A 24,862-nucleotide genomic window follows, 5' to 3' on the forward strand; every position below is an offset into this window, starting at 1 on the left:
AGTACTTCATTCCTCCCACGGTGCAGTAATAGTTCATTGAATGGATATGTCACATTTTGTTTATCCATTTACTAGCTGGTAGATTATTTGGGTTGTTTCTACCCTTTGGATGTTATAGATAATGCTGTTATGAACATCTGTGTACAAGTATTTGTGTAGACACTTATTTTCCGTTCTCTTGAGTACCACCTAGGAGTGTAATTGCAGGGTCATGTGGTAACTTTATGTTTAACTTTTTGAGAGACTTTTAAACTATTTTCCAAAGCAGCTGTACCATTTTACATTCCTATCAGCAATGTATGAGTGTTCTAGTTTCTACACATCTTCACTGACACTTATTATTGTCCACTTTTAATTATAATCCTCTTTGTAGATATAAAGTGGTGTCTTATTATGGTTTTGATTTGCACTTCACTAATGATTAATGATGTTGAGTATCTTTTCCTGTGCTTATTGGTCTTCCGTATGTCTTTTTGAGAGAAATGTCTATTCAAATATTTTGCTCATATTTAAATCAGATAATTTGTCTTTTTATTGTGGAGTTACAAGAGTTCTTTATATATTCTGGAGACGAGGTCTTTAAATATGGTTTGAAAATATTTCCTTTCATTCAGTGGATTGTCTTTCACTTTCCTGATTGGTTCCTCCAATGCACAAAAGTTCTACATTTTAATTAAGGCCAGTATATCTGGGTTTTTTTTTTCCTCTTCCTGCTTGGGCTTTGATGTATCTAAGAGACTATTGCCTAAATCAAGGTCACAAAGATATTCACCAATGTTTTCTTCCAAGGGTTTTATAGTTTTAGCTCTTATATTTAGGTTTTGATCCATTTTGAGTTATTTTGTGTGTAGAATGAGCATAATGTTTTACAAATAAAGGATGCACAGAAAATGTTTGCTGAATTTAACTGAGTTGAGGATGAAATGACTGGAGCATTAACTTCTAATGGAATTTTATTCCACTAAGAAACTAGAGAGCTAGAATTGGCCAGGCAGAGAGGTAAAGATACATGTTAAAAAATGTCTTCACATCCAGTATGATATATGGGAAAACACAGAAATGAATTTCTAGAGATGGAGATTATAGTTGCTTCCCTGAGAGTACGATTATGATACATAAACTATAGTAAAGCATGTGGATTGCTACACATATGTAAGAGGTGATTATTTAGGTGATGATTTGTACTATTAGATTGGTTTTGTCACCAAATTGCTTTGTGCCCTTGGGCAAGTTACTCTCTGAATCTCACTTTACTTCTCTATGTGAAAACTTGATAATGTCCAGGGATTTCAGTGAGAATAATAAAAAAAAAAATCAAGTGTAAAGTCTAGATGACATGGACATTTGTCATACTGATACTCCAAGAAAAGCAAATATGAAACAGGTACATCAAGAAATAAGAGGCCCTTAGAACTGCCATTCAGGTGAGATAAGAGGCTGGAGGACCAAGACATTTAATAATTGGAAGAAGAAAAGATGGTCTTAAAGACAAGTTTTATGCAAATTGTATAATATACATCAAATTCAAAGGGGCGTGATTTAATTTTTACTTTTTATACAGCAAAAGTAAGCTAGGAGATTCATGTACAGAATTAAGCAGGATGTTAACCTTTAACTGATAGTGAAACTTGGGAGTCACGATTCTGGTTCCTAGATAATGACATTGTAATAACTCTATAGCATATAATACTTGGTCATTATCAGGTTACAATTATTTTTCTTGCTTCCCTTCCTTCCCTCCCTCCCTCCTTCTCTTCCTTCTTTCATTCTTACTTCCTTTTTTCTTTTCCCTTCCTTTTTCTCTTCTTTTTTCTTCTTTTCTTCTGTTTCTTTTTAATTTCTCTCTTTCTTTCATTTTCCTTTGTTCAGATTTCCAATTTCTTAAAGAAGTACCAATTTTACTGATTGATGCTATTCCTAGCCACTGGTTGGCTGTTCATACCATACCAAATACGAGCCAGCCTATTCCTAGGCATGAGTGTTTGTGCAAATGAATGTAAAGTCCTAGTGATGCAAATGATAGTAAAGCCCTTCTGCACGCGTTTGCCAAAATGCCATTGTCCCTCTAATGAAGAAACTGAAACCATGCAAGGTTAAGTAATACAATATAATAAATTTGGGAGTCTGCAATTTGCAAATGTTAGCCACTATATATAAAAGTTGATTTAAAAAAATTATTCTGTATAGCACAGGGAACTCTATTCAATATCTTATAATAACTTCTAATGGAAAAGAATGTGAAAATGAATGTGTGTATGTATATGCATGACTGGGACATTGTGCTGTACACCAGAAATTGACACATTGTAACTGACTATGCTTCAATTTAAAAATATATAATAATAATGTAATGATTTGGGTTATCATATACTAGAACTTGAGACATTTAAACTTGTGTGCCTTTTATGTTACTAGAAAAATCCTTATTCTAGATTAGAGTGTTACGAATATCCCCTTTGAAAGGGAAATCGTCCCTCATAATCATCTCTAAGAGTGTGGCATCAAGAGGTTAAAGGTTATTCAGAAGGAGAGGTTCCCCCAGAGGTCCCTGGGGAAGAGAAAAAGATGGGAAGAAAGCAAAGAAGGAAGGAAGGAAGGAGGGAAGGAGGGAAAGGGAAAGGAAGTAAGGAAAGACAGATTGTCTTCAAACTACTTCAAAGTATTTAACAGTATTTTGTTTTGAAGCAGCTCTGAATCAATAGCACAAGGTCAGCGTTCCTTTTCTTTCAATGGTGGGCAAAAATCCCTATAGCTGATCAACATGTTATAATAACAGATAAGTGCTATCAAATTAAAGGCAGTGTCTGAAGCTCTTTGCTACCCTGGGCCTCTCACTACACACATTGTCTGCACACGTGCCATCCAACATTGCTTGAGCGGTGACATGGACCTGAGGCATTTCAATACTACGTACTTTTTGAAAGGAGAAAGATTTCATTATCTCAGTGTAGTTTCATGTGGCCACTATTATTAGTCTAATTCTTTGAAAATGGATAATTCATATGAGTTGTATTTATCTCTTAACTAGAATATTTAATTACACAGAACTCCTCATGTTCTATTAATTATAGAAAGATTATTTGAATCACTCATACCTGTTTAAAACATAGGCAACAAATTGTAAACAGTGTGTTCTTGGAGCCCTGTAGATTTCACTGCAGTGAAAAATAATTGTGTATCGTATCAAGTTTCTTTTCTATTAAAAAAAAATGTATGTAACCCTCTACATAATTGCTTGTTTTCCCTAGAAAAGCCCAGCTAAGATTCTGGATAAAAAGAGATGAAAGGATTGACTGAAACATCTTTGCTGAAATTTTTATTTTCTTAAAGTAAAATGTGATGCTAAACAATTTTTCTAACAAACTTAACATCATTTCTCACATTGTAATTAAACAATTAACATAATAGCATTATTTATTGAAGTTTTTTTTCCCTTTAGTTAGGTTCTTTATTTGTCCCCTTCCAAAGTATTACATAAAAGTATTTATTTAATTTTTTGTCAGTGTTTCATGTTTTGATTCCTAAATATATTTTTCAAATCAAAGTAAAAAAAAAAATTGTCAAATGGGTTTGTTCTATTAAAGGAGAGTGAATTAGCCAGCAACAGACCTGTCAGTGAAACCAAAGAAAGTAACATACATTTATGTGCATTTTATTGCTAGGAGCACATTTTATTGCTAAAAAGGCACAAAATCCAATAGCTTAATGCATTGATGACAATATCAGGCACTTTGTGTGTGTGTGTGTGTGTCTGTGCGGTTGTGACTACACACAGACTGAGATGAGTAATCTCATTTATGTAAATATTCACTCTGAAATCTGTAGAGGGACTTGTTCTCTTTCTTTCGTTCTAAAAAATACATTTCAGTAAGTATTTTTGGTGACATTTCAAGGCACTAGCACAAATATTTTGAGGAAAAAATTAGCATTTTCAGTAAACTTAATTAATTGAAAGAGAAATTTTAAATATTTAGTTGATAAAACAGAGATCATTTGTGATATTTTAATAAAACTTTGCTAAGGCTTTTAAAGAAAAATTATGCTTCATGATTATGTAAATTAAGTTGGAAAAAGAGTTGAGCAAAAATTCATTTAACTGTCTGTGTCTTAGAACTGTTTGTTGTAAAATTTGAGAAATGAGGTTTTTAAGATGTGATGAAGTGTTAAGTGGTCTTTATTTAAAACAAGTGATATTTAAATTCCATTTCTTCTTTCCCTAAATGGAACATTATTAGGCTGTTTATATTTTGTAGACTTCACTTTGAACATTAGTAATAGTTCCTAAAAATATGCATGGAATAATTTTTAAACCAAGTAATACTTTACCTTTTTAAACCAAGTTGTACTTTGTAAAAGTAAAAAATATACATCAGTTGGGTTCATCTCAATGTCAATGTTTTGACTTTGTTTTAAAGGCAGGCATACCCTGACAATTATTTTGCTTTGTGTGTGTGTGTGTGTATTTAATAGAGAAAGTTCCTCTTATAATATGAGAAACTCCAGCCTTCTGGACATTACGATTTTATCCTTTAGGCAGAGCTTTAACCCTAACCTTTTTGGAGGATTTAACCTGACTCATCAGTTCTCAGCTACATTGTTCTCTCCTTGAGCTCCCTTATCTGCAGTGTTTACACAACTAATTTGGCACTAGTGGTTTACCATTTTCTAATAGTTAATTTTCCTTATGAATGTCTTTATCTTCTCTTTCTGTCTAGGAACAAACTATTAAAGGTAAACACCGAGCATCCCTGGCCTCACGCAGAGCTGTGGGCAGGTACCCAGGTTAGAGCTCAGGAGAAGGTGTGGCTCTGAGGCCTGGATTCAGATTCTCACTCTGCATCTTTGTAGCTGTGATCTTGAAAAGTTCTTACCTCAGTTCCCTCTTCTTTGAAACAGCAAGAAAATAAGAGTTAACTGATTGTTAAGATTAGCAAGGATCATCTCAAATTTCTGCCTAGAACTCTATACATTTTCACTCTTCAATATATCTTTAATTTCTCCTTCAGCTACCCTCACCTCTCCTTACAGTTGCTTGCAAGAATGATTTTTTTGAAAAACTTTACTACCCTATTCCCTTTTAATGGTTGCTTTTCAGTGTCCTTAATTCAAAAGCAAGATAAAAAACCTAGTAGAATTTTACTTATATTTGATAAAGTCTTGGTAGTGACCTAGGCAAAAACTAAAACCAACAAACAAAAAAACAGTCTAAACTGCCAGAGAAATCACACATGGCTGTTGGGATCAATTAGAGTTTTTACACTTGATGGTTTTACTTGCAGACTATTGAATGTCTATTTCATTGGAGGGTTCCAAGAATTAGGTAACTTGCTTAAAGCACAGAGACAACAAGACCAAGGTGATAGGTCACATCACCATGTGGTTAGTCCTTGTCACCGTATTTGGTGGCTTTGACTACATTTGTGACCTGAGGCAATCAAATGAGCTCATTTATAACATTCAGAATCAAGTTCATTTATAAGAAAGAAAAATCTACATTCTAATTCTGCCTGACATCACACAGCTACATTGTTCTTCATGAAAAGCAATACCTTAACTCCTCACTGAGATGGGAACATTGCAGACTTTAAATTTAAATGAGTCTGCCACCATCACACAGCTTCTGAACATCCTGCTTCCGCAATAGCACTTTTTCTTCCCCCACTAAGGCACTCAATGTGTCTCAAACACCTGTTTCGTGTCATCTTATATAAATTCCTTTCATTTTACTTATGTTGCAAAGGGTTCCCTCCTATTGCTCGGTTCTCCATAGGGGTGGAGGTAGAGCTGCAACATGTTATCCTGTGCAGATTACCTCTAAAAAGCACACTGACAATTGCTACCATTAACACAATTGATCACTAAATTCTTGTGTCTGGAAAAAGAGGGTCAAGGCATCCTTAAACAGATCCAGATTCTCCCAGGCTATCATGAGGATGATATTTTGGAGAAAAGTTTAGTGACAGAGGAAATTTCAAATCTCTGTTAGCTTTGGTTAGATAAATAGCACTTGTACTTTTCAGCTAACGTGTTCATTTATTCCCTTCAGCCTGGCTATTTGGTTCCTCAGCCTTCAACCACTAAGTTTCGAGCATTGTGGGAAAGGTTTCATTGGCATCACTTACTGCCATTAAAGCACTTCCCTTCTGAATGTTGGCTGCCAAAGTATGTGGTATCCTGTGGAGCAAGAGGATGAGGACATAGATTGCAGTGAGGCTGAACAGTTTGCACTTCCTAGCAGTGACACCAGACATCAATCTTTCCTAAAGACAGCAGAGAACACATGAACATAAGAACTCTTTAAAAAGAACAAACGAGGCATTATCCAACCAAGAAAAAAAAATGCCACAAAGCATTTTCCTAGTAAGTTTCTCAAGGATGAAAATGCACTGAAATTACTTAGGTTGTCATGATGGTTGTTCAAAGAAACAAATGAAAAGCCACCTCTACTTTATAAGATGGATATTTATGAGGTTTAAATGATTTACGGCATAGTGTTTGAGAATCATTTAATTGCATCTCCAAGTATGAGGGTGCTTCATGTTTTACATGTGCGTATCAGCTGGCCTTACAAAAGAATGCTAATTTGGTCACAGTTAATCTGTTTCACATGGTCTGCAGCATCAAACGTGACATCATTATAGGAAATCACATTATGCAACTCTGCAACACCAGGAAAACTGTTTTTTCTTTTTTGTTGTTTTTCTCATTTGACAAGGTTTCAGACAAGTTGATCACAAGAAAAGGGAGAATTAAGAAATGTGTTCAAATCACTGTTCTGACCTGTAGGAGTTTGTTGTGTTATATACTAATAGATTTGTAGCTGCTCAAATTCATATTTTCCTGCAAAGCTCAGAGATCAAGGCAAGTTACTATGGACCCTTGGGTGTTACGCTGTGCTGCGAAATGTTCAGTGTGAGCCTTAAACTTTAATGATATTTTGCTTCGTGACCTTTTATCTGTAACCAATTTAACTGATCTTCATTGCTTGCAACATAACTTTAAAAATAACAGTTTCTGATTCTAATGATGTTATAAAAGGTTCCCAACGACTCGCTTTCAAAATTATAGTGAAATACAACGGTCCTCCTAGGGAAGAGTATTTCTTCAATAAAAAATCTGGTTCTGTGTATTCGACGGGGTAGGATTAAGTTCAGTTCACAGACAACCACACATATTTGGAGTGGCAGAAGAGGGGGGGTGCATAGAAGCCTTAACTTCCTTTGGGTTTTATGAGCAAGTGGAGGTTACACAGCAGCCGAACCCCATGGATAGTAGCCCTATGTGTTCTGACAATTTCTTTGTTTTCCATTTGAGGATTTAAAAAATTTTAGGGAGTTCTGTGTAGCCATATTCTTTATTTGTTTTGAATTTTTTAATGTTTGAGGCTTCTGAAAAGAAAATCATGCTAAAATTCTGTATCACATTCATATTCTACCAGTATCTTAAATATATCAAATATAGATATGTTCAAGTAAAAGTGAAATTAATGAGATAAGCTTAATTATGAGCAGGTGAGATAGCTGTAGTCATGATTTGCAAATAGTTAGAAACTCTGAAAACAGCGTCCAGGGGGATGGGCTCCAAGTGTGATATTATAACTTCAGATCTGGAGGGGCACATACATCACATAATAATATCTAAAATACTTTGAGGAGTTAGAGGAAATTTTTCTTTAGTATGAAAGCTATCTCACTATTTTAGAGTTTGTGTCAAACACAGGTTTTGAGTTTCTTCATGTACTATTCCTTATGGATTTCTCTAAAATGTCAAATCTTTGAGGAAAGAACCTCACATTTTATTACAGATTTTCACAAATAATGTTTTTTCATGTTACCTTTGCAATTCCACATTTCTCTTTATATTTTCTCATATAGATGTTTGTTCCTATTAGTAATAAAGCCAACTTTTGGGCCTGATTTGCTACAGTGTCTTAAAAGTCAATATCACAAGCTAATGTAAAGTCATTTTAAAAAAACTTATTCACTCAGAAATACTGGCATTTGTCCTGATTATGTACTAAGTACTGCATAAATATCAAAAGAGAGATCAGAAGATGCAAAAACAGAAAAGAAAAAAATCACATCTAGTTCTGCTCTGAGACCCTCCTGGCTGTTATGTCCCTTGCCTGGGTGGCCAAGGTGACAGCGATGCCATTAAGAAAGAAGGAACAACAGGGGACAAAGAGTAAGACCATGAGGTAGACATAATATGTATAGAATTGCTAAGAGGAATTCACACCAAGGTCAAGTTAATGGAAACCAGTAGACTGAAGTACTTGGGAGGCAGCAACTTTTGGACAAGTAATCACTGAAGTCATTTCAAGTGGTAGCACACCAGGAACAACAGTGACAGCGAGGAGCGAAGGAAAACAAGAGTTGCCCCTTTTAAGGTGAGTGAGAATCAGGGAAGAAGTCAGGGAAGAGCACGTGGATAAATAAAGAAAGAAAAACTGGGAGTAAGAGATGATGCTAAATCCAAAAGGAAAGCTTTTCAAAACAGAAGCAGTGGTCAAATATCTCAGAAAGTCCAAATAGAATGTTATCTAAAATGACGTCTTCAGTTTTAGCAAGAAAGAGGCCAACAATGATTTTGGAGAGAACTAAGTGATATTAACAATGAGCTTAAGGATGAATGAGAGGTAAGTAAATAACCTGCTCTTTTAAGATGTTTGAGATAAAAATAAATGAAGGAAAGGAGAGGTCAAAAGATCATGTTTTACCAAGTGGGATGTTTAGACACAACTGAAATTGGAGAGAAGGAATCAGTGTAAAGCAAAAGGAAAAATTTAAAAAACCCTGATTTTACTGGTGACAATACACATAGTTAGCAAATAAAATAAATATTGATTTGGTTATTGATTATTCAAATGAACCAGTTTTATAAGCACAGTGATGAAGACAATATTAGTTATCTACTATGCAAACATAATAGTAGATGCTGTGGAAAATACAAAGATGGACAAATTAATCCCTCTCATTACAAAACTCATAAAATATGGGAGGATGCAAAACAGCAGAATATTTGTGATATTAAAAGCTAGGGCTAACGAAGATTATGTAATAATTGTGTCTGGGACTGCTGAATATGATTTCCTGGAGAAAATGACACATGCAGTTATTCTTGAAAAACGAAGACTATTTTGACAAGTCACTTGAAGACAGGGGACTGTGAAAGTGTTGAAGGTGTTCAAGGAGCCCAAAAAATGGGAAAAAAGGGGACAATACATATTTTTTTTCATGTAACATTCACAAATCACAAACTGACTCTGCCGATTTTTCTTCAGTCGTTTAAAAACCATTCTCAGCTTGATGGCTGTACAAAGCAGGCTGTGGGCTGGGGTTTGCTGACCTGCCCTGTATTGTGATATAAGGGCAGCATATCTTGTGCATTGGTATCATGCAGGGAATATTTGCTGATTGTCCTGAGACAATGAGACTTCAAGCTAGGAAAGCAGCTATGGGATTGGAAAGGAAAAAAATCAGGTGATTCAGTGGATTGATTGAAGCCAATTGTGGAATCGTGGTGGGGACTGGAGGGAGGAAACAGGGGTGATCAAAGACACAATAGTCATATTCCAGGATCAGAAACAGAAAGAAGCAGCATTGGCAGAAAACAATGAATTCAGCTAATAAATAGCATTTGAGTTTGAAGGTCATGTAGCAATAGAGTCATGGTTGGGGATTTAGGGGATAGAATACGGGGTTTCCTCTATTAGAATAATGGGGGATGTGTTCCTGCTTAGCCACTTCCATCTCTCAGTGGCCAAAAGTCCAAGGATATTCCATGAGACCTCTTCCTCCAGTAGTAGTGAGTCCCCCTGGGAGTCATTGACAGCCTTCCTTTTATTTTAAAAAAAATTTTAAATTGAAATTTAATTGATTACAATGTTGTGTTAGTTTCTGGTGTACAGCATAGCAATTCAGCTATATATATATATAAACATATATACATATATATATTCCTTTTCATATTCTTTTTCATAGTAGGTTATTACAAGATATTGACTATAGTTCCCTGTGATAGGATCCCTTTTAAGCCAGACATATATTCAGATTTCAGACATTTACTTTGAAGGGATTAGAAGAAAGGGCAAAGTAACTCATTAAAGTAAATAACAATCAGCGTAAAGACAAAAGCCGTGAAAACAGAGTGAGGAACAATAGGCCCCAAATGCACAAAATAGAATCTCTCAGGTCCAGATTGCTTTCTCAAAGATCAGTGACAATGCCAATCTATGTCAGAGTGAAGCCATTCACAAAGGACACACTGACTTGTTCCAATGTGGACATCCAGTTCTAATTCATTCTGGCACCTTCACTGGACACGTGCATGTTTCTTGCAAATTCTGTAGTCTTGAAAGCTTCTGACTCCTTTGCTGCAAAGCAGTGAAAATTAGTTTCAAAACACAAAGGCAAATGGGAAGACCGATAGGAAGCCCTTGTTATTGGCAAAGAGATCCTGGTAGGTTTTTGTTGCTGTTGACAGGGGTAATCTATATCCATCCATGAGGCTTACTAGAGAGAGAATAAAGACAGATTGCAGCCACTTTTTAACTCGTGGTTTTAGTGCCGTTTTTCTGCTCTCCTGTCATTTCCTGATAATCCCTCATTGTTTTGCTTTCCTGTTCACTTCCTTACGTTGCTCTCCTTTCAAACTTTGGAGGTTATTTGTTCTTGGATTCTGTGACTTGTGGGGACAAATTACATACATCATTATTCCAAACATAATACAGCAGAAGTTCACTCTGTCTCGCCACAGGCCAACGTGCTGCAACAGAAGGTGTGGTGGGAGTGCTTGCCAATCCCAGGTGACTCTACTGACATAAAGACAGTTCTCCCATGATTTCTGCCCCAGATTGTGCTAGTTAGGTCATTATGAATGACCCATATATGTCATTAAATCCTCTGGAGGATTCCTTGCTTTTAATCTATGTAAGTCATGTGGATTCCGTAGAATCTAAAGAGATTGTAAGTCTCATGATAAAAATCACTAACAGCACCAAAACATAAGCCATGATTTTACTGTTGCCGCTAACCAGGGCCCACGTGCCCTAGAATTTGGTTTCATTAAATGGATAAGTGATTTCATGAGACATAAAAGTTGTCCAAATAGTAATTGTTTTAAAATGTAATACTGATAACTTTTATTTCAAAGGATGTTTATCTGATCCTGCCAACTTTTGCAGAGACGGCTAGTTTTCCTACAAACACAGCTTATTTTTCACACAATTGAAAACTACGGGAATGTCCCTTAACCAAAAATCTCTCTTCACTAATCTGTTACGTTTCTAGGAATGTCAGTATTCAAGCCACTTCATCCTTTAGATCAATAACACTTTTTCTCTTGAGTGAGGAAGAACACTTCCCATGCATCACTGGTGATATAATCAGGGCTCTCTAGCAGATTGCTTGACCCATGGCCTGGGATCAAGGTAATATAAATTTGAACAGGAAGAAGAGGATTCTAGGTGACTATTTTGTCTTGGCAAGTATCAACACACAAAATGAGTGAGAGTAGATAGATATAAACGGAGAATGATAAAGCTTAGAGAAAGAAGAGTGTGTGTGACATCAAACCATCATATTCACAGCATTACTTTCAGGCGTTCTTGCATATAACTTCTAATAGAGTGGACAGTAGAGTCAAAAATTACCATTTTATTCTTAAGCTAGTAGGCAGCCAGTTTATTTGATGGGTTGGAAGTGTTGCGAAGAATATATGGATTGACAGCATGCAATAAAGTTTAGAATGTTGGCTACAAAGTGGAACTCTCTGCTTTCATACGTACACGCATGACTATTTCTTTCTACTCTATCAGTGAAGGCATGAGCGCCATACTACATATCTGCATACCTCAAGGTGGAATGTAATATGAAACTACGTGTGTTTTATATCTGTCTACCTTAAATATACATAAACACACATACATACAGATGTACAATGTGCATATGTGTGTGCATATGTGTGATAATTACATTGGACATTTACCTCATTTTCTTTTTCTCTCCATAGATTCACGTTCATTCCCTTTTTCAATTCCCAAAACACGAATATGAGCAATTTCCACATATGAATGACCAATATTTAGAAATCTTGGTTATAAACTGGCTCTTAGGACCTAGGTGCACCTTTCTTATAAAGAAGTGCATCTTTCTGAACTTAGGTTCTCAGATCTGCCTATATAAATACATATAGTTCATCATAACACTGAGAGACTGTTCTATGGGACATAATTACTATGTTCAGTAATATCTGAGGAGGGAACTGCTTTTAACCTTTCAACTTGGGAAGCCAAAAGACATCTCTTTCTTTGCAGTGGGATGAAGGACCCCCTCTTGCTTTCTGTTCTACCTGCCTGACTTAGGAGAAGGAACGTACACATTTAACTTCAAGAAATGGCTGGTTTGGTGTTTTCTGGTTTTGAACAAGGGCTCTAAGCTGGAAGGGGTTAGTAAATATGGTAAAGGGTAGAGAGAGATTGGAAGTGAGTTTTTAGGGCTCATTGTAGCTCCCAGCATGAGCTGCTTTCATTCTATCACTCCTCACAGCCCATCTATCTGCTTCCCTTTCTAACCCTTATACTTCTGGCTCATCATAGGGACCTTGGTTCCTAGTATTTTGTCTCACTCCCTGTGGAACAGAACATGGTCCTACAGCTTTTCGCCTTCTCTGTGCCAAGGATAGCTCACAGTTCCGCTGAAGTTTTCTAAAATCTCTTACTCCTTGATCTGGCAAGGGAACAAGAAAAGTTTTCCTGTTCTTTATATATTTAGGTAGTAAAGGTATAAATAAGATCATACTCAGTAATAAAATGGTGGGTCTTTGGTAAATAAAATTTAGACTTACCTGCATTTTGAGAAAAACTGTTAGTCAGGCTTGGGCTTTCCAAAGCAAGGTGGTGAAGAAAGAGTGGATTGTAAAATCAGGAATAGTGTTGAGAAGATACGGAGCACTCTCATAAACATGGAAATGAGACTTGGATATCAGATGCTACTAAGAAGACAGGAGACATTTTTCTTTCCTTAACATTCCCAGCCCTATTACACACACCTGCCCACCTAGTGAAGCCTTTCATTAGAATGAAGTGAGGGAAGACTCAATGTTGTAGAAGAAAGAGAGAGACAAAAAATCTGCAAGATATGTTCTAGATTCCATATGTCCATCTCTTCAAAGCACTCATGTTGGAAAGTTAAGAAAATGTATTACTTTGAGCTATGCTGGTTAGAGGTTGCTTTTAGAAACATAGGTACCAGTATGCCCAGTATGCTGCAAAGTGTTTTCCTCATAGAATTCAGTCAATAGGAAACACGGAGTGATAGAGAACATAAGTTTGTAATAAGGTCACTGATATTGGTGGTTATAGCATCATATTCATATGTATTAAGAGTAAAAATTACTAGTGGGGAGTAAATTCACTGGGCTATAACACATCCCCCTGACTTAACACAACAAAGATGCATTTCTCATTCATATCCTGGTAAAATATGGGTCAGTGGGGGCACTCTATGCTTTTATTCAGATCCTTCCACCTGGTGTCTTTGCATACCCCCAGGCTTCAGTATCTTACTGAAGTATCCTGTATGTCGCTTGCAGTTGGAGAGGAACAGAGGGAGTACAGAGGAGCACCCCAATTCTCTACCCTGGCCCAGGGTGACACACATTATTTCCATCACACAGCACCATTGAGAATCAGACACACAAACCCATTGAGGGGTAGTGGGGCTAGAAGATACCGTTTCTACCATCAACAAGTGTATTCATATGTAATAAGAAAAATAATCATTACTTGTTTTTTTAAAAAACATTTTCATTGAGATATAATTGGCACATTATATTGGTTTCAGGTGTACAACATAATGACTCAATAGTTGTATATGTTGTTCATTACTTGTTTGTAGAGTTGTTACATCTTTTATCTCCATTTCCTGATCTATGAAAGGGAAATTATACAAATGTCTATCTCCCAATATAGCTATAGATAATACACAAATTAATACGTATGAAATGTTGAGAATATCCTCTAGTATATGTCATGTACTTTTGTGCATTTATGATAATAGCTATTAATATTATTATTACTATTAAATGTTATCTTTGAGTAAAGACAAATAAGAACTCTCATGGTAATTCAGACCATTGAGGTAAGTAGGCAATGACCCAAATTTGAATGGTATGAGAGATTATAAAATCTCATTCCTAGAGCATGTGGAGAAAAGACAATTCAGAAAGTAGGTAGGGAAGTGGTCACAAATGACTGCAAAGTGATACAGGACATGTATAATTTATATAACATTGGTTTTATTTTAAGGGGTGTAAAAGTTTCCTGTATCAGTCAGTTCTTTATATATGTATATATATTTTATATATGTATATATATATATTTTGCTTCTATTTGTAGGTTCTTTAAGGGATGTTTTTTGTTTGATTTCATCTATCATAATACTAACACAAAGATGAACATAGTAGGGATTCAATAAATCAGTGCTAAGTAAATCCTTATTTTTGAAAAATACACAATTAAATAAAATCTAATTAAATATAATCTTAATTCTTAGGCTTTCCCAATGGATTTAAAACAGAATAAAGCTGATGTATATATGGACAAGTCAAAATTCTGAAATTTTAAAATCTTATTTCATTTTTAATGCTAGTGAATATGGTGGGTAGAAATAACATTCTTATAAATATATCTTTAATTAATTTTAGCATTTTGTTCAAATAACTATATAATAAGCATTTTATTATTTCTTGTTCTTGCATTGTATATAAACAGAAGTTTTGATTGAAAAGATGATGCACAGTCTTACGGATTTTTTTTTTTGCTTCATACTAAAAAACTGTATCTTCTTTTATTTTGTTTAAATTTTGAAACAATATAAACATATATATGGAGAGCTAGCCTTTTAAAATTCTGCACGTTAGCAGAAAAAAAAAACTTTCCATTTGACCATAAATTAAGCAGAAAAAGACAGTATTAAATTTGTGATTTTTAGAAAGATTAGAACGACAGTTTAGTGTTTGTGACAGTTTTAGAGCCATCATTTTTTACCTCCTCTAGAGAGATGATTTAATATCTACATGTTGCCAAATGTCCAGATAAAAAGTGAAAATTTTGGTCAGTCCTTCAGATGACTGGCTTCTATGATGATATACATCTGGATATTTGCAAAATATATTGAACAGAACTATGGAGATACAGTCAACTTATTAATTTTATTCTCATTGACTTGACATTTTTAGATATACTTAGTAATGTGTGTTTTGATATTAAGGGGGCAAAGGACAGATTAGTCCTTTAAAAAATCCTGTTAAAAATATAGGATAAAAAATAATCTTTATTCACTGAATGAATTGGCAGTGTCATCAATTTTAAAATCATTTTCATTTGCTGCTATAGGAAGTGAATGAAGTTGTGATGACAGAATTGATGTTGCTAATTTATTCAATGAGTATCAAAGAATTTTTTAAAAAAAGAGTTTATTCATTTTTATTTCACCAGCTATTACATTTTACATTTAGACTTTGGTTTGACAGTTTGAGTCTGTTACTAACTTTTTGATTGCTTAGTTTAGTTACTTTTTTGAAATCATTTATTCTTCCTGCTTATCTGTTGGGCAGAGATGGAACAAACTTTTAAAGGATTCACTTATATCTGGTATTTTCAAATTCAGAGTGACAGTTGTTTTCATTCAAAAACTTCATTCAAGTTCAGTATTTTATAGTGTAAGATGTGTTCCTGTTAAAAACCCATAAGCAGTTGCTCCAATTCAAAAGGTTTAGTGCTATCATTTAGTAATGTGTGTTGAGCTTCAAAATGTCCTTTACTTATTAGAAGTTAGCAAATATGTGTCATCTGGGGCCCAGAGAATACTTGGACCCAGTCACCTCCATTCCTGAAGGAAAAATAAAAATCCAAGAGGGGAGAGAATGCATCAAACAAATCACTGTTGAAAAGAGAAAATTTAAAAAAGCTTTCTCTCCTTTAATGAAACTTTTTCCCTTCTCCCTTTCAATTTCATTTTTATTACTTATAAAATAAAAAAAAATTGAAGTAATTTCACAAGTCTCTTTGTAGTTCTCATATGCCATAGTCTCCACACAATATGCTAAATGTTCCCCAAAGTGTTACTAACATGCCTTTCTTGGTGCCAGACACCACTAACATTTTGCAAATATGCCTGAACATTGTTTCTTTCATAACATGAAGGTTTTCCAAAATATGAGTGAAGTCAATATTGTCATCCTCCAGATGCCCCAAGATTTCCTTGTCTGTCTGCTATTGAAGATTAAATAGCTATCATACAGCAGTGAAACTTCCTTGTAGATTTGTGTTTACCTCTCAGGTTAATCTAAAGAATTATTTCTCTCTATTTCATAGGTGACAAGATATGAGACAAGAGAGTTATTTAGATATAAATAAATTTAAACATATAATACATATAGACTCTGTTAGCTTCTAAATTATGCATTTACTGTTAGCTTACATATTTCTCATCATTCTGAAAAATTTCTTTGAAACAATCTCTGTTCTTTGTTATATACACTAAAGATATCTTTTATTGAAACCATGAAATATATAAATTTGATTCTATCAAAATTAAAACACAACATTCTTCATGAGACACAAAAAATGAAAAGTCAAGCCATAGACTAGGAGAAAATGTTTGTATGCAGAATATATAAAGATATCTCAAAACTCAATAATAAGAAAACAAACCAATTAAACTAATTTTGAATAGACTGTTAAAAGAAGACATATTAATGACCAATAAGTGCATGGAGAAGTAATCACTGTCATTAGCTATTACAACAAAGTAAACTAAAATTTCAATGTGATAACAATACACACCTATTAGAATGCTATGAAATTAATAAAGTCAAGTGCTGTCAGAGATGTACAGCAAATTTAACTCTCAGATACTACTGATGGTAATACAAAGGGCATGCTCACTTTGGAAAGTGCTTTGACAGTTTCTTAACAACCTAAATGTAAATATTCCATATAGTTCTGTACTCTCACTCCTAGGTATTTACCCAAACGAAATGAAACTTATGTTCACATGAAAACTATCACAGAAAGTTTATAGATGCTTTATTTATAATTGCCAAATACTGGAAACAACTGAAATGTTCTTCAAATACTGAATATTCCTCAAATACTAAAAATCAAAACAGAAACTGTGGTACATCCATACAAATGGAATACTACTCAGCAAAAAAGGCAACAAACTACTGATAAACACAGCAAAATGGACAATCTTTGATGGATAATGCTAAGTGAAAGAAACCAGACTCAAAAGGCAGAATACTGTATAATTCTTCACATGATGTTCTCAAACAGGCAAAACTATAAGAAAGAACCCAGATCAGTGGATACTGGGGACTGAGGATGAGGTCAAGGAGGATTGTATTAATTGTCTACTGTTTTCTGATTTCACATCAGTGGCTTATTTCACAGCTTCTGTGGGTCATATATCACAGCACAGCTTAGATAAGCTTAAGGTATCTCATGGGGTTGCAGTTAAGCAGTTAAGCTGTTAAGCTATCTGCTGGCTGCCGTGTTATCTGAAGACAACTGAGGGAGGATCTGCTTCCATTCACTTACATGGTTGTTGGAGTGGTTTAGTTTCTTGTGGGGTTGGATTGAGAAGCTTAGTTCAGTGCTAGCTGATTATCTTGAAGCCTCTCCTAGTTCTCTGCCATATGTGCTTCTCCAAAGGGCAGCTCACAACATGGCAGCTGAATTTCCTTAGACAGAGCATGTGAGAGTATCAGAGAAGGCACACAAGACATAAGCCACAGTCTTTTTATAATCTAGTATCAGACATCCTATCACCTTTGTCAAAATTAAATTTACTAGAAAGGAGTAATTAAATCCAGCCCACACACAAGGGGAGGGGTTATACAAGGGGTTGGACACCAGTAGGCAAGAATCACTGGGGGCCATCTTAGAGGCTGCCTCCCATGGGAAGCCCTTTGGATCCCATTAATTCTTATTTCTCTCACATTCAAAACATTCTTAATTCTCTCAAGGTCCCAAGAGTTTCATCCCATTACATTATCAGTTCGAAGTCCAGAATCTCATCCTCTGAATCAGGGAGCTATGTTAGTGTTGGCTTGCCATAAGCAAAGTGGAACAGAGAATTTTGGGGATGATCAAAACTCTTCCATATCTTGATTGTGATAGGGATTGCACAGCTGTATTTGGTAAAAACTCATACAATTGAATACTAAAAGGGATGGATTTAATCGTATGTAAGTTGTACCTTAATTTTTAAAAAAGGGAAACAAGGAAACAGACTCAAGAATATAACATACACACAAACTCACACATCACATTAAATTTTGGATAAATAAATTGAATAATCGGTCAATGTATTGATAAAATATATTTAAAGAAATCTACATTTTGGCACTGTAAAGTAGCATAATTTTTTCCTAATATCATTGAAAAGCCATAATAACATAACATGCTTATATAATTAATAATTTTCTTATGGAAAAATAAAATTATTAATGATGATAATTAATTTCCTCATAGAAATAAGTTTATTGTGATAATATTTTTTCTCTTTAATATTTTCTTTTTATTCCTTAGAACAGAAAATTCATCAATTCAAGTATTAAGGAAGACAAACATTTTGTAAATGTACTATTAAATTTTTCTCATTTACTAAAAAAATTAGAGCAATTTTCTATAAAATGCTGTTTTATAACCACACATAAACTGAATATACACAATAAAAAAAAATCTTGTATTTCTTCTTGTTTTCCTCAGTTCTGAAAAGTGACAGAGGTAAGGCAGTAGAATCCAGTTGCTGTACCCTGTTTACACAGCTGTACTTCATTGAATGAAGGCTTGTGTTACACACAGTTTGTGATAGGAAGTAAATGCTTTTAAAACAACTAAAGAGACAGGTCTTTAACCTCCACCTTCATAGGTTCTTTGTTCCACCCTTAGCTTCTGTGGAGGTTATAAGGAGGTTGTTCCAATACATGCTATTACCCTCTAATTAAACCCCATCTGATTAGCTCATCTGCTTTTGAACTCATAACATGGATACATTATGATAAAGTTTTAAAAAGAAATCCTGAAAAGTCAATCAAAATGAACATTGGTTTTATTTGAAATGAAGTTTATATGTGATAGGTTCTGAAATTTTCAATAATGGGTATGTTCTACAGAGATAATGATGTTTAGATTACTTCAAGGGTTCAATCTGTAAGAGGTTTTAAAAGATTTAGGAGCGTGGTCAAATTTAATACCTCTTAATAAACTTCCACACAACATTTATAGCTATCAGGGGCCATGGCATTCTTTGTATATCTCTCATTTACAGCTATGCAGGCTAGTCAGTAAACCAGAGACGTAGGTTCTAGGTTATCTCAAGGATTATGCCTGGAAAGTGAGAGGTGGGTATGATGAAGTAGTTCTCATTTCTGTGGGAACAATTTCCTTAATTGTTTAGGTAGAAATACAGGGTCATTACAAGGAACAATTAAAATGATTAAAATGTCAACCAAACAGATTTTAAGTTAGATATAAGCTAATGGTTTGTGAAAATACTTGCCCTGCTTGATAATATATGACTTTAATAGAAATGACTTCTGATAGGGCTGTCTATTCATAATCCTTTTCATAATCTTCTCATTCTCTCAGAATTAAGTCTTTTTTTATATCTCATTTGTTGACCAAAACTCTTTTGCGAGTTTTGTTTGATATCTTCCTATGTAAATTGTCCATAGAGCTTTCACTTCTTAAGTGAAAGGCCAAGAAGAAATACATTCAGACTGACTAGATTTCCTTCCTCCTTCCTTCCTTCCTCCCTTCCTTCCTTCCTTCCTTCCTTCCTTCCTCTTTCTTTCCTTCTCTCTTTCTCTTTCCTTCTTTCTTTCTCTTTCTTCCTTTCTTTCTTTTTCTTTCTTTCTCTTCCTTCCTTCCTTCCTTCCTTTCTTTCTTTCTTTCTTTCTTTCTTTCTTTCTTTCTTTCTTTCTTTCTTTCTTTCTTTCTTTCTTTCTTTCTTTCTTTCTTTCTTTCTTTCTTTCTTTCTTTCTTATCTCTCCATATATTCATTCCTTTCATTTAAAAAATCTCAAATGATTCTGCCATGTGCCATGTATTTTAACTATGAGTATATGACAACTGCAAAAACCTTAGTAGTTCTGATAGGAAATGAAAAATGAGGGCACAATGAAAAATGTGGGCTTGTTTTCATACATTCCATGTACTTAAGGGGTCATTTTAGTGACACATTTGCTGTTGAAAGTACAAGCAACCATCCTTTGAGTATATATGAATTGCAAGACAGTGTGAGGGCAATTTGCATAATGTTCAATAAAAATTAAAAATTTACACTTTATATTTTATTATGAGGACAAATAGGAATTGTGTGGGACAATTTTAGAAATGGTGTAGTGTTTTGGTAAGATATGGGAAGAAATATATATAACTATTAGTTATTAATGTATTTTTATAAATGAAAGTGAAACCTTAAATATTATTCTTCTTTGCCTCTGATTCCAATAGATGGATTTCGAGACTTCTTAAAAAGCCATTAGAGAAGAATATTATGTAATATTTCATTCCAAAATTTATACACCATTTTCTCCCATCAGAATATTTTTCTTTAATTAGAAATGTGTTATCACATACTGAAAACATATCTCTCTGCATTGACTGTATTGTTACATTACCGATTAGCTTTTATGATCTGTCATATTTTAATATGTTAGCAAAGAATAAATTTTGGAAGTCATTTCAGTTTGCTGGAGGCATTTAATTATATCGTATACACTATACATATTTATTGGCTTTGTTTCAATTTATTTATTTGTTTGTAATTTATACCATCTCTGCTTTCAAAAATGATTTGAGGCAGCTTATTTCAATTATAATTATATTGCTAGCTTTTTCAAAGATGTTCCAAATTTTTCCTCCTCACTTAGCAGAGCAGCATACATAACTGAAAATGGAAGTTGCTTTGTTCTTACTTTCATGGCTCATTTCAAATTATGTGTTTTGCAGAGGTTAATATCATGTGGGCTGCACACCAAACACACCACAGTTCTGAAGGCTATAACTTATCCACAGCTCTGAGACAATCTGTCTTCCAAATACATACTTCCGGGGTAAGTTTATGCAGTTGAATAGATGTGACAATATAATCCATTTCTTAAAAGTCTCAACTGTTTCTATTTCTTCTGAGTAAACCAGTAGAAGGTATTTTAGTAAGATACTACTTTCTCCTCTATAAAGCCAGACACACATGAAGCAAGTGGTGTTTTTCAATGGTAGTCTTTTGTTTGTGCCCTAAAACTCACCTTGAGGTATACAGCAAGGTGAGAAAGTGGCTGTCTGTTCTTCATGTACAGTCAGATAAGGGAAGTGATGCGTAGACAATATATCTCAATTCAAATATATGCAAAGATTTCATGAGAAACTTTTAAAAGCAGTTTTTTAAAAAAAACAATTCCCATTTCTGCAAGTCCAAGTCAAATCTGCTTAAATCTTTTGCTTTTTATTTACGTGTTAGAGTGGTTAGTACCATGCTCAACAAAAAGTTTGGCTCTAAAATATCTTAACACAAGGAAATGAAAAGACTTATGAAAACCAGAAGTTGTCTCTAGTTCCAAGGGTCTTCTGATCTGCTGGGCAGACCTGATCCGCTGGGTATCAGACCTCATCTGTGATGGTTCCGCTTTAACTCTTCTTAGCTTTTCAAAATTCTGCTGCTGAAATGCATGTTGACCTAGAAAGTCAGGGTTATTGATGTGTAAATGCATTCGTCAATAGCTGTTTGCTGACTATAAATGACAATGATCTAACATTTGTATGGTTCGTTAGTTTGCAAGTGACCATTTATTGATTATTTTCTTTTTGCTGGATAGTCTTCTAAGATTGTATGTATTAATTTATTTGCTCTTCATGACAACTTGAAGACACAGGTAGTATTGTACAACTCTCACTTCAAAATAGATGGAACTGAGTCCATAGTTCGGTTATGAAATTGGTAAAGGGAGACATAGAATTTGAACTCATTCAACCTGGCTGCAGAAGTCTCAACCTCCACACAAAATCCTGTGCCTTTATATTGTTTTTCACTTACGTTATCCCATTTGATCCTCACAAATAAGCCCTGTGGCATGCTAGATCAAGTACTACTATTATCAGGGAACTGTGTATTAGTGAGGTTAATTACACAGTGACAAAGCCCCATATTTGAAATTAGATGCCTCATAACCAGTAGAAAAAGATACTGGCACGTGTTCTAACCCAAACAGGAGCATAGGCAGTACAAATGTATAAGCCAGGGATGCCACTGATACATTTCCTGAAATGGATATTAAAAAAAACCATGCTCCCCACACCATACACCTATGTTACAGCTTGTATTAATTTCCTAGGCCTCTTGTAACAAAGTACCACAAACTGGGTGGTTTAGAACAACAGAAATGCATTGTCTCACAGTTCTGGAGGCCAGAAGTTTGAAATTAAAGTGCTGGTATGGTTGTGGGGATATGTGCTTACCCACCTCCCCCATCTTCTCTAGCCTTTGCCTGAACTCTGGAAGGATTAAACGTAGAAGAAAATACCTGTTACACAGCTGTGTAACTCAAGACTAGTCTAGGGCTCCAGAGAACGGAGGGAAGAACAGGCCCCTGATGGAGAAGGGGGATCCTGTTCACCCTCCCTCCTTAGAGAGTAGCCGCATTAATACGAACTTCAATTATATCCTGTACAAAATAGGCAGAATGTGTGACTGATTAAAATGTAATCTCAGAATATTTTTTCTCTCCTTAATTATGTATTTCACTTTGCATGAGGATGACTCAAACCTCCAACAGTTGCATTATGGGGGAGAAAGCCTCCAAGAAAGGGTGTAGCTGTGTGTGAAGTTGCTCCAGGGAAATCAGTGCAGTTAGTGAATTAATTATCTGAGGCATTATCAAAGGAAAATTTGTATCTGAACATCACAGATGTCAGAACTAGCAGAAACCTCAGAGATAATATATTTAAATCATCTATTTTAAGGGCTACAAAATGAATCTCAGGGGAGCCTGAGAGAGTATTGAACGTTGCTGGTTGGAATTTGAGTCCAGACACCTGACTCCCAGTTTATGGTCATCTTTATCCTGCTTTAACTTATGTTCTTTCCCCTATTAAGTCAGTGCATTCAAAGATACAGATTAGTGACGATCTAAGTGAAATGTAGATATAAATGTACCTCTATTTATCGCCAGAATAAAGCCCCTTTTTAATCTCATGTCTCTTTGCCGAGGACTCAGAAAATATGCTGAAGAAGTAAATGGGTGTTTGGAACGCAACACATACTGCTAGTTTGGGGTGGAGATGGGGAAAAGGGAGGCTTTGCAGTGGGAGAGATGAAAGGTAGGGATTGTAAATCAGCCTGGATCCCTGTTTAGCATTTGTAGGTCTGATAGAAGATAATCTAGATGGTTTAAGGGCCTCAGGTGGTTGCCAGTCTGTGACAGGTCTTTTAAAATTAACATCAAGTTTAAAATTAAAATCGAACGGACTTGTCAGGTCTCTATCTTCTTTGAGTCCTTTGTAAGACTCCCTTCATCAACACAGCTACATAAGGCATATAATTTGGTAGTTACTAAGGTAACAATGTATTTTCAAGCAAATAATAAATGGGCCATGTCTTTGAAGAAAAACCTGATTTGTGGAATGAAAAGCAAATTAAGCGCAGAGTGCTTTTCTTTGATATCACCATGAAAGTGAGGGTGGCAGACCTGTCATTTAACGTAGTTAAAGATGAGAATTCAGCATTCAAGAATTTATAACCATGCTTTCTGCATTTCTTTATCCATTTTGAAGCTTCTATTTAACATGACTCATCCCCAAAAAGCTACAATTAGTAGACTGCCTTTTTCTCCCCAAATTACTAATTTACTTTTATTGAAATATTGTTGGTGTATAATATTATATAAGTTACAGGTGTACAATACACCGATTCACAGTTTTCAAAAGTTATCCTCCATTTATAGTTATTACTGTAAAATACTGACTGTTTTCCTGTGTTACACAATCTATCCTTATAGCTTATTTTATACACGGTAGTTTGCACCTCTTAATCCCCGACCCCATGTTGCTCTCTTTGAGAGTGCCTTTTTAAGTTAAGTGAGGCTTATTTACTATATACTGAATACACGGTTTTGCTTGCTACTTCAATCTTTAATACATATCTCGATTAATATAATGCCTTAAACATGATTGTCTCTCCACTTTGCAAATAATACAATGTGTCTATATCCATGACTATTGTGTAATATTTGATAGTGTCGGGATTAACATCTTATTTTCTTAGTGATACGTTAACAATAGGGAGATTGGGTGGAGGGAATGTGGCAAATTCTTGTACTACCTTTGCAACACTTTTCCAAGTATGAAACTATTATAAAATAAGCAATTTATTAAACAATAAAACTGTGTGCACATACTTATATTTTCAAACTCAGAGCCACTATAGACTATATACCAACTCTAAAAAAAATAATAAAATAAAACAAATTTAGAACTAGCCATTAACAAAAGACATTGACTCCTGGGACCCCCTAAAAAACAAGGATTCAGCCATGCTATTTTAAATTGGCTGTTGTTCTTAAGTAGCTGTGTTTCCATTCTTAATCCCTCAATCCATCACTCACAGTTCCCTTTCCAGAATGCCAGCTGGGAACAAGCTAAACTCCTTTCCAGCTCTGAGAAAGGAATCTCATAGAGTCCTTATCACACACAGAGCTATTCAAAACTTGATCCCACTTCTCCTTCCAGTCTTGTCTTCCACCCTCTGCCACTGTCACTCCATCTCCAGTTTAACAATTAATTTTCAGTTCTCTA

General features: G+C 34.9%; 1 protein-coding gene across 3 annotated transcripts in view; it reads left to right on the forward strand.

The window, feature by feature from the left end:
* The window catches only part of AGMO (alkylglycerol monooxygenase), a 314,274-nt gene that overhangs the window by 111,414 nt on the left and 177,998 nt on the right, over positions 1–24,862 (forward strand). For all 3 annotated transcript variants that reach the window (XM_031674224.2, XM_072964907.1, XM_072964908.1), the window contains exon 6: positions 21,026–21,129. In XM_031674224.2, coding sequence (XP_031530084.2) covers positions 21,026–21,129 — 104 coding nt within the window. The remainder of the gene's footprint in view (positions 1–21,025; positions 21,130–24,862) is intronic.

This window comes from Vicugna pacos, chromosome 7 (assembly GCF_048564905.1).
Source record: "Vicugna pacos chromosome 7, VicPac4, whole genome shotgun sequence".
NCBI classification, from domain to species: domain Eukaryota; kingdom Metazoa; phylum Chordata; class Mammalia; order Artiodactyla; family Camelidae; genus Vicugna; species Vicugna pacos.